The 9,394-nt window shown below is 48.0% G+C and overlaps 1 protein-coding gene across 1 annotated transcript; it reads left to right on the top strand.

Moving 5' to 3' along the window:
- Window positions 1–306: 306 nt before the first annotated feature.
- Window positions 307–9,259, top strand: C1QL3 (complement C1q like 3). The gene is made up of 2 exons (XM_042044364.1): window positions 307–1,980; window positions 6,520–9,259. The coding sequence occupies exons 1-2, from the start codon at window positions 1,393–1,395 to the stop codon at window positions 6,697–6,699; spliced, it is 768 nt and encodes a 255-aa protein (XP_041900298.1). The 5' UTR covers window positions 307–1,392; the 3' UTR covers window positions 6,700–9,259.
- The last annotated feature ends 135 nt before the right edge of the window (window positions 9,260–9,394 follow it).

The raw sequence follows: 9,394 nt of genomic DNA, 5'->3' as shown, positions 1-9,394 counted from the left end.
AACAAAACAAAAACAACCCAAAAAAAACCAAAAAAAACCCCCACAAGATTTAACAAAATGCTTTGCTGCCCCCCAGGTCCAGGCATCTGTCGATTTGCATATACCCCGGACTCTTCTTTGGCTCCTAAACAAAAGGGAACACTTTCCCTCAGTGTCAGTTTGCAAGCAGAGCAGAGCGGCTGGCTTTAACACCGGGAAACACTGTAGCCAGTGATGAGTATGTCAATTTTAATTCACGGGAAAAACTATTTCCTTCTCTGCCTTTGTGGTTGCAATTGGGATGAGGAGGAAGAGGGAGATCCGAAATTGCCAGAGATGTTAATCTCTTTATTATTGTGGGAGGCACATTTTCAAATAACTTCTACTTGGACAATTGGTAAAACATCCCTGCATTTAAAGCGGTATTTCCCAGAAAACATTAACATGGCACAGTGGCCTCAGGGAAGCGTTAAGCAGGAGGTGGATTGACCTTTTAATTCTCGATCGGTGACCTGAAGGGTACCAGAGGCTGCTAAGCACATCTCTTCCCTTCGGTCTGCTTCAGAAAGAGCTGTCATTGCAAGATGCAGCTATTGAGTGAGGCTCACGATTTCGCTGTTCATCCTTTTGCGGGAGGGGTGGGGGAGGGAGAAAAGAAAAAAAATATATATTTCCCACACTGCCAGAGTAATGCCAAACTCTCTGTGAGTGGGAAGAGCAGAGCAGATGCTGGAATGTGATGCCAAAGCAGCTCCCCTTTCCCCTGCGCTTTTGGGTGCCTATAAATTGCTCCAGCGCGCTCGTCAGCCTCCTCCTCTCTTGGCAGGTGGCACCCGGGCAGGATCCCGCTCTCCCTTCGGCTCCGGCCCCGGCTTCGGCGCGGCGGCGCGGGCACTGGGCGGCGGGCACCGGGGCGGCCGGGAGGCGCGGCCCCGCTGAGGACTGTCGTCTCTGCGAAAAGAGAGAGAGAGGGAGGGAGAGAGAGAGCGAGGAGGCGAGCGGGGCGATCGCGAGAGGAAAGGCAAGTTCCAGGGAAAGTTGACTCGGACTGGCACAGCCTGCAAAAAAAAAAAGTCGATCGCCAGCGGGAGCATAAAAGTGCGGGCGGCCGGGGCGCGGCGGCAGCTCTCCCTCTCCCGCTCCGCTCCGCTCCCTCGCCCGCCCCGCGGCTGCAGCGGCCGCAGCGGAGCGCCGCGACCCGCGGGAGCCCCCGCAGCACCGGCGGCCCTCGGGAGGGCAGCCGAGCCCCAGCGGAGCCGAGCTCGCGCGGGCTCGGCGTTTTTTCGGCTCTGAGGAGGAACCCCACCAACCATCAAGATTTTGTCCAAAAGCAGACAAGAGGATCGCCCTGCGCTGAGCCGGCTGGTGGGCAGCAGGCGGCGGCTGATCGCGGCCGGCGCGCTGGGGGTGGTGATGGTGCTGCTGCTGGTCATCCTCATTCCCGTGCTGGTCAGCTCGGCCGGGACCTCGGCGCACTACGAGATGCTGGGCACCTGCCGCATGGTCTGCGACCCCTACGGCGGCACCAAGGCGCCCAGCACGGCGGCCACGCCCGACCGCGGGCTCATGCAGTCCCTGCCCACCTTCATCCAGGGGCCCAAGGGGGAGGCCGGCCGGCCGGGCAAAGCGGGGCCGCGTGGCCCGCCGGGGGAGCCGGGGCCGCCCGGCCCGGTGGGGCCGCCGGGTGAGAAGGGCGAGCCGGGGCGGCAGGGCCTGCCAGGCCCCCCCGGGGCGCCGGGGCTGAACGCGGCGGGGGCCATCAGCGCCGCCACCTACAGCACCGTCCCCAAGATCGCCTTCTACGCCGGCCTCAAGAGGCAGCACGAGGGTTACGAGGTGCTCAAGTTCGACGACGTGGTCACCAACCTGGGCAACCACTACGACCCCACCACCGGCAAGTTCACCTGCTCCATCCCCGGCATCTACTTCTTCACCTACCATGTGCTCATGCGGGGCGGCGACGGCACCAGCATGTGGGCCGACCTCTGCAAGAACAACCAGGTGGGCGCCGCGCCGGGAGCAGCCGGGGACAGGAGGGCAGCGGGCGCCGAGGAGCAGGGGGGTTCCCCGTGGGAGCGGGCGCTGTGCGGGGAGCGGGCGGAGCGGCGCGGGAAGGGCGGGAAGCGGACGGGGAGGGGGAGCCGGGCGGCCGCTGGGGGCGGCGCGGGTGAGTGGCGGGGGAGCGGAGCCCGAGCCCGGGCGGCGCGAAGCGGGCGAGGGGGACCGGCGGTCGCCTCTCCGCAGCTGGCGGGGAACCTGCGGGGAGCGCCGTCCCGCTCCGCCTCGGGTGCCCGAAGGCCACCGAGGGGTCGGATGTTCCGCTCAGAGCAGAGGTCGCCCAGGCTGCTGGGTGAATGCGGACTCGACGCGCTCTCCTCCCCGAGAGCCGCGCCGCAGGTGCCGCTCCCAGCCCGCTGTCCGGGCGGTTCCGCGGGCAGAGCAGCACCCGGCCCTTCCCGCTCCCGGCCCGCCCTGGCCGCCGCCCCGGCCGCGGAGCGCTGCCCGCCGCTCTGCCGGGACGGGAGCGGGGGGCGGGAGTACCAGCAGCGCAGCCCCCGCAGGGGCGTGAAGAGCCCGGCGCTCCCTCGGGGAGGGGAAAGACCCCGGCAAGAGAGGGGAGCCAGGGGCGGTGGGTGAGCTCAGAAGAGGGTGGTGCTGCGTGGGGAAAGGGTGAGGTGGGTGGGAGGAACGCCGCCGCGGCACGGGACGGGGCTCCCACGCAGCGGAGCGCCGCTTTGACACGCTCAGCCCCCGGCGGGGAGCGAGGCTTCCCCCTGTCAGGAGAGCTGATAACAGAGTGAGCTCGGCGGCCGCAGACCGGAGCCCTTGGCGGGCCAGCGCAGGGGAAGGCGCCGGCTGACGGCCTGGCCCATGCCGGGAGGTACACCGGGCGTTCGGAGAGCCCGGGCAAGACCCGAGTCTGTCGGCATCCGCTGGGCAGGATGGAGACATCGGAAGTAATTAAAGGTCTTGCGATGCTACCGTCTGAAAAACAGAGGAATCATCCCTTTTAATGAGGATAAACGTTGCCACTGCGCTGGGAGAGGCTGTACCTGTAACATTGCCCCAGGGGAGCCGTCCTTCGCAATTCTGGGGCTCTTCCGTGCGTAGTTAACAGACACGGGTAGGCTGGCCCTAATTCCTACAGCTTAGCGGCACCGCCATCCCTCAGGCTTTGGGTGCCCAGGGACAGTGCGAGGTGTCCGCGCGGCGGGAGGGCGAGGGACGCGCGGCGCACCGGCCGCTCAACAGGTCCCCCCTCGGCGCCCGAGCCGGCCCGGCGCGCAGGGGCTGCAGGGCGGGCCGGCGGCTCGGGCAGCCCGGAGCCAGCGCTGCCGCTCCCCCTGGGCTGTTCGCCCTCCGGCGGGCTAGGCTGGGGCATGGACCGGCTCCACGCCGTGTCCGGAGGACTGAACACCGGGCCCCGTGTTTCCGCCGTGCCGGGAGGCCGCGAAGAAACTCGTTCGTTTGCGCGTCTCCTCCCCCGCCGAGCACGGCCGGCTCACGGCCCTTTGTGCTCAGCGCACACCGGAGCGGCGGCGGCCGGTAAATTAATCTGATATGCCACTTAACCTTTTGTTTATGGCTCCTCAGAAGGACTGTGAGAACAGAATGATGAGGACATCAGCGGCAATTAATTAAATTAGAAAATGTCTACCATAAATACTGTCTCAGCAGACAAACCAGGACTAGTAAAACAAAGTACATCCTAATATATTCACTTTGATATCTTCCTACAAAAGCAATATTGCACACTGTAAGAATGCAATTGTACTTGCAATTAAAGAACTGATCTATTTTTACCCTTATTTATAATGTTGTAGGGTGTTTATTTTCACAAACCGTGAAAAATAAATACATAGCAGTAGTTTTAAAGAAGTATCCAATTACAAATATTCAATTGAACCTGAAGTCTAACCATTTCCAAATATAGCTACTTCCAGTACCAGACATGAGACAAATTAAACTCGTAATTTTTCAAAGAAGAAAAAATCCCAAAACAACCAAACAGGGGTTCCATGTGTATATTTGTATATACTATACAAGATATTTAGGTAAATACTTGCATATAAATGGTTTAAAATTGATCCACAGTTATAATTCTTCAATGACATTATGATTTATACTTGAAACACTAAACGATGATGTGACAGGCTTTATGTATATTTGTAAGGAAGCTCAGAAATTTTGAAAGTAAGTAGTTAAATGGAGTGACAAAGGTAACATTATAAATCCAGTGCTCTTTAACAATGAAAAAACCCAAAACACTGAAAAATGTATGATTCACAGAAAAAAACCCCAGTCCTAAGCAATACATATGTGGAACGTCAAGGTCCCCAGTGTTACCACATTGTCTGCTGTAATGGTTATCAAGCTTGAACAGGGAAGTGCTGAGATCACTCAGCTTAGGTATGTGTGTGCAGGCTGAGACCGCAGCTTCATGAAAGAACTTACATGGAACTTGTGAAATGTATTGTCTCACAATGCTTTCGTTTTGAGATACATTTACCCTCTTGCAGCAGTACACTCCCTGAGAATTCATTTGAGACTGTTCTCCTAGCCTTTAAAAAGAAATTGCACTGGCTAACTAAGCAAGAAGGTAAACCCATTAAGAATAGCACACAGGACCTTTGCTGCTACACACAGGGCAGTAAGATCTGCATTTTGGTTTCTAGACTTTCAATACCCAGAAACTCTTTTTTTTTTTCCAGCCAGTATGTACTATGTAAAATCTTGAAAATGAAATATCCATTGCCGTTGTAGCCAGTGTCCACATGCTGACTCCTTTAGGATAGTCACTGATGTAATTTGAATTCCCCCTTACCATCCACAGAAACACAACCTTTTATACAAATCCACAAAGTAGCATTTCATTAGGAAGTAAATTAGAATTTGAAAAGTCCTTTAAGCATTTTTGCTCACCATTATGCAAGATATTAGTTCTCTGTGAAAGTTTTTCTACCTTCTCTGCAGCCTTTTCACTCCTCCCCATTTGCCCTTTCCATTTCCACTGCCAGCAACCATCTCAGTCTGTTAGTTTCTCTGGAAGGTCTTCCCAGGGTTAATGGTCCAGAGCCTTCAACTCTGCCCTGCCAGCCATTATTCCAAAGAAAACATCCAGTATTTAGAATAATTGTTGTTTAAAAAACTAGCAAAACAGATCACCCCTGTAAACAATACCAGGCAAGTCAGAACCAAGAAGTCCTGAAATAGTCGGGGTTTATCATCATGCCATGTATCAGTTTAAATTTGCAGCCTGTCACAGCTTCACAAGCCTTTGCAGCCTTTCTCACTGTTCTTACAGGATGCATAAAGAATTTCCACCTACTGTGATTTTTAAGCTGCATAATGCCATAAGATCCTGCATAGTAAAAGAACCCCCTCCTTTTTAACATTTCAATATTAATGTGAAATCACATCACATGAAAATTTAATTTGGAAATTTATCATGTAAACTTTGAAAGGAATCCATGGAAAATTGTGACTTATAGCCTATTTTTCAGTTCAGAACAGAAAAAATCCCACATATAGTACACCAAGTCATGCATTATTACTTAGTTCAGATTTGCAATACCACTAAATCATTTACTGCTCTGTAACTACGCCAGAACAAAGACAAGCAACAAGCAGATGACGTGTTACACTGAAATAAATCACATACAACCATGTTTAAATATTTTACCAAACAGAGTCAAATTATATATAAATGATTTGGAGACTTACAATGGCACAGCCTGTTCATTGCTGGAAACCAACATACATCTTGAAATTACAGATTACTTCCAGTTTGCAAGAAATGTCAAATTTAATCAGTCATGGAATACCAAGGGAGAAATGGGAAAAAAGTATGTTTAAGGGAAAGTTGCAAGTGAAAAGCCCACAATGATTTGTAAATTCCAAAAACCTCCTAAAGCAAATAGCGACTTGCCTGTGATTTTTCAAAGGTGCATCTCTTAAAACACAGGGAGATTAAATGTTTGCTTACTGAAATGTGGTAATAGCCCTTTTTCCAAACCCAGACTACGATGCTTACCTGCTTGTGTGCATGTGTGTGTGTGGGTGTACTTCTTGTATTCTTTTTTGCAGCATGATTCTATTACTTGGTATGACAATAAACTGCCCCTGGAAAAAGTCCATCTTGGGAGCTCCCTGTGGGCCTCCCTGTGGATCCTCACCATTGTCAATCATTTGTCCCACTGATACAAGTTACAATGTAAAATTGGTGCACAACCAGATCCAGTTCTCCCAACTCCAGCTTTTCTTACACATATATTTAAAAAGGCTCCAGACATCTACGGAAGACCAGGCAGTTGTGAATTCATCAGATGACTGAGAAGGGAGCATATTACTGCTTTAGTTTCAGAAGTACTGTAGGAGAAAATAAGCAATAATCACAGGAATAAACTACAATATATGTTGCCAGATGTTTAAAGTGGCAACTCATGCATGTTGAATAAAATGTTGAGGATATGCTTTAATTTCAACAGGCAGGAAAAATTCCCTGAGTTTTCTTAACCAGTCATTCTGTATTTTATGTAGGTTCGAGCTAGTGCGATTGCTCAGGATGCTGATCAGAACTACGACTATGCCAGTAACAGTGTGGTTCTTCACTTGGAGCCAGGAGATGAAGTTTACATTAAATTAGATGGAGGAAAAGCACATGGAGGAAACAACAACAAATACAGCACATTTTCTGGATTTATTATTTATGCTGACTGATAATGAGTAAAAAGACCCACCAAACCAGTCAAGAAATGAAGCCTGCTCTTCTAAGTGATGGATTTGCGTGGCAAAAGTCAATGAAACAAGCACCCCAGCAGAGAGTGACCACTGAACACCTCAACAGCAGGGGAAAAAAGTCGAATGCTACCTGATTCACATCTGTACAACACAGAGAAACCTTATGTTAAAAAGCCACAAACCAAGTTAAACAGATGTGCGATCCACTTCCGCCAAAGCAAACACTTCCTCATTGTTAGTGTCCATGTGAATGAAGTTCTACATAGATCAAATTTTTACAGGGAAAAAAAGGCCCACCTAAGGACGCTGAGTTATTTCTTCAGTGTATATGATACTTTGATGTGTTATGGTCTTGCTGCTTTATCCATACTTCAGCTTTGGTTCTTGTGACTTACCTGCTAACAATGATGCTTGGAGTCCACTCATAGTGTGGTGAGGAATGATTTTACAATAAAAGGAAGAGGTAATCAAAATATACTTTCTCTCTGCAAAGAAATTGTTTGCCTTGTACTTTTCTTACCCTTCCACTTAAAACTAGACACTAATCAGCTTCAAGCTTCAAGCCTTAACTTGATGCTCCTGCTTTGTAGGTTTACATTAGACTTTTAACATAAAATCAATCCAGTGAAGTTATTTAAATTTTGTCTTTCCCTTAGCTGTCCTGTAAAAGAAAAAGAAGGATAGCAGAAACACTATTTTCCCCTGAAAAATCCAACAGTTGACAAACTATTCTACTGGATCATATCCTTGATTCCACCAAAGCAAATGGCAAAACTCCCACTGCTATTAGTGGAAAAGGGATTTGGCTTTTAATTTGTATACATGTAAATATATATTTAGACAATTATTACAGGCCCATTCTTGATGGTTAGTTGTGTAAATATTTAGGAAGCCTGGCAACCACACCATCAGACTAAGGCAGAGTGTTTTCTTTGCAGCAATTAGTCTTCATTAGTCTTTTCACACTTAGTCTGTACCTGGGTACTATTTTTAATAAAGTAGTTATGGATTAATATACTGCAGATGTTCCACTAAAATTTCATAGGAATATAATGGGTCAAAACCTTAACTGTCTTAGGTGTCTTGTCTCACTGAATTTAGTGGGATTTTTCCAACAAAGGAAGAGGGGGAGATCTGACACATGAGAAAATGCTGTCACACAGACCTTTTCCATGGAAGCTAGTTACCAGCTTGTGGTAAGGCATGCCTATGAGATGGACACAGAGAAGCATATTACCAAAAAATGATAACACATATGCAAAGAAAGAAGCAGATATTTACATGCAAAAAAAAGAGTCTGTATTAAAACCTATTTTTCTCATTCATATAGATATAGATATATAAAGTCTCAAAGAAGCTTAATCCATATAGAGGATTAATAGCTTGGAGAACTAAACGAAACACGGATACATAGTTATAAAAATGCTTTAAAATCAGTCATAGCAGTAATGTCCACAGAATATTTTTATTCAGAAAATGGATTATTTGTTTTGGTTTTGGGAGGCTATTTCTCTCAGGTTAAAACTTGCAGATTTCACTCTAAACCTAAATTTTAGCAAGATTATTAAATTTCTTTAGCACAGTTTGTTATGTTATTTAACATTTTGGCAAAATCAAGGTAACATTTCTATAAATCATTAAAGAGTAATAGAGGCTACCCCTAGCACTGCTATTTCATATACTCTGTCACAAGCAACCTTGTCTAATGTAATAAGGGTAAAAACTTAGATTTATCTGTACTAAAATTGCCAAAGTGTCTGCCACTGACAAAAACGCTCTCCAGTGCTGGCTACTCGGCAGAAGTCTGATAAAGATTTTACACATCTCCCTAAAAATCTCGCTTGAATGAGGGAACCTTTTCTTAAACAGAACGTGTTACTCCTTCTGCTTTGAGCCATCCAGTTCAAAACAAATGCCGAGTGAGTCCAGGCTGACTGAGAGGATTGCCAGGCAAACTCATCCAGGGTTTACAAGGGGACATGGTGCTGCCAGCTGCTTGTGTATTATCTCAGCAGAACGGTTAATGCTTTTACCTTATGACAAAGTGCCAGCCTGTATCTGTACACTGTAGTGGTTACTCCTGTTTAATTTCTAGGAGGCATTATTTTACTAACAGATGTGTAACTGACTTGTCTGTTCGCTCCGCTGTTGCTGGCCAGTGCGCTCCCACAGCAGTGTAGCTAGAGATTCATTACATAGTGTCCAACAGCCCTGCACTGAGCTAGAGGTCATTTACAACCAGCAATTGCATTTACTAAGGTGTTTATTGGTAAAGCTCAATACTACAAGACATACAGGGTCACATTTTGAAGAAGCTTTTGAAATCAGGCTACCACTGCTATTGGATAAGACCATTTTTTGGATAAATCACCTGCCCTGGTTAAAGTTAGACAAGAGTGAAGAACATTATGTGAAAACCACATATAAGGCAAACATTTCTTCCTTTTTCATCATATCTTGATATACTGATTTGTAAAGACTTATATCACAACCTTTGTTATAACTGTTACAACTCATTAAAACTGTATTATGTAATATATTTTGAGTGCTGGTGTTGCATCCTTACAAAAAGAAGCTAGTATGTTTCAGGTTTTACACGATTGCTGTGAGACTCCAAGTTCATGTTAAAAACTTAATGCAATTAGAAAAAGACATCTGTAATAATATTGCACAT

The sequence above is a fragment of the Corvus kubaryi genome, unplaced genomic scaffold, assembly GCF_017639235.1.
Source record: "Corvus kubaryi isolate FWS band 111438036 unplaced genomic scaffold, C.kubaryi_AGA036_p1.0 37398, whole genome shotgun sequence".
NCBI classification, from domain to species: Eukaryota; Metazoa; Chordata; class Aves; order Passeriformes; family Corvidae; genus Corvus; species Corvus kubaryi.
The sequence above is the reverse complement of the archived record's forward strand: the minus strand, read 5'-3'. Positions and strand labels throughout refer to the sequence as shown.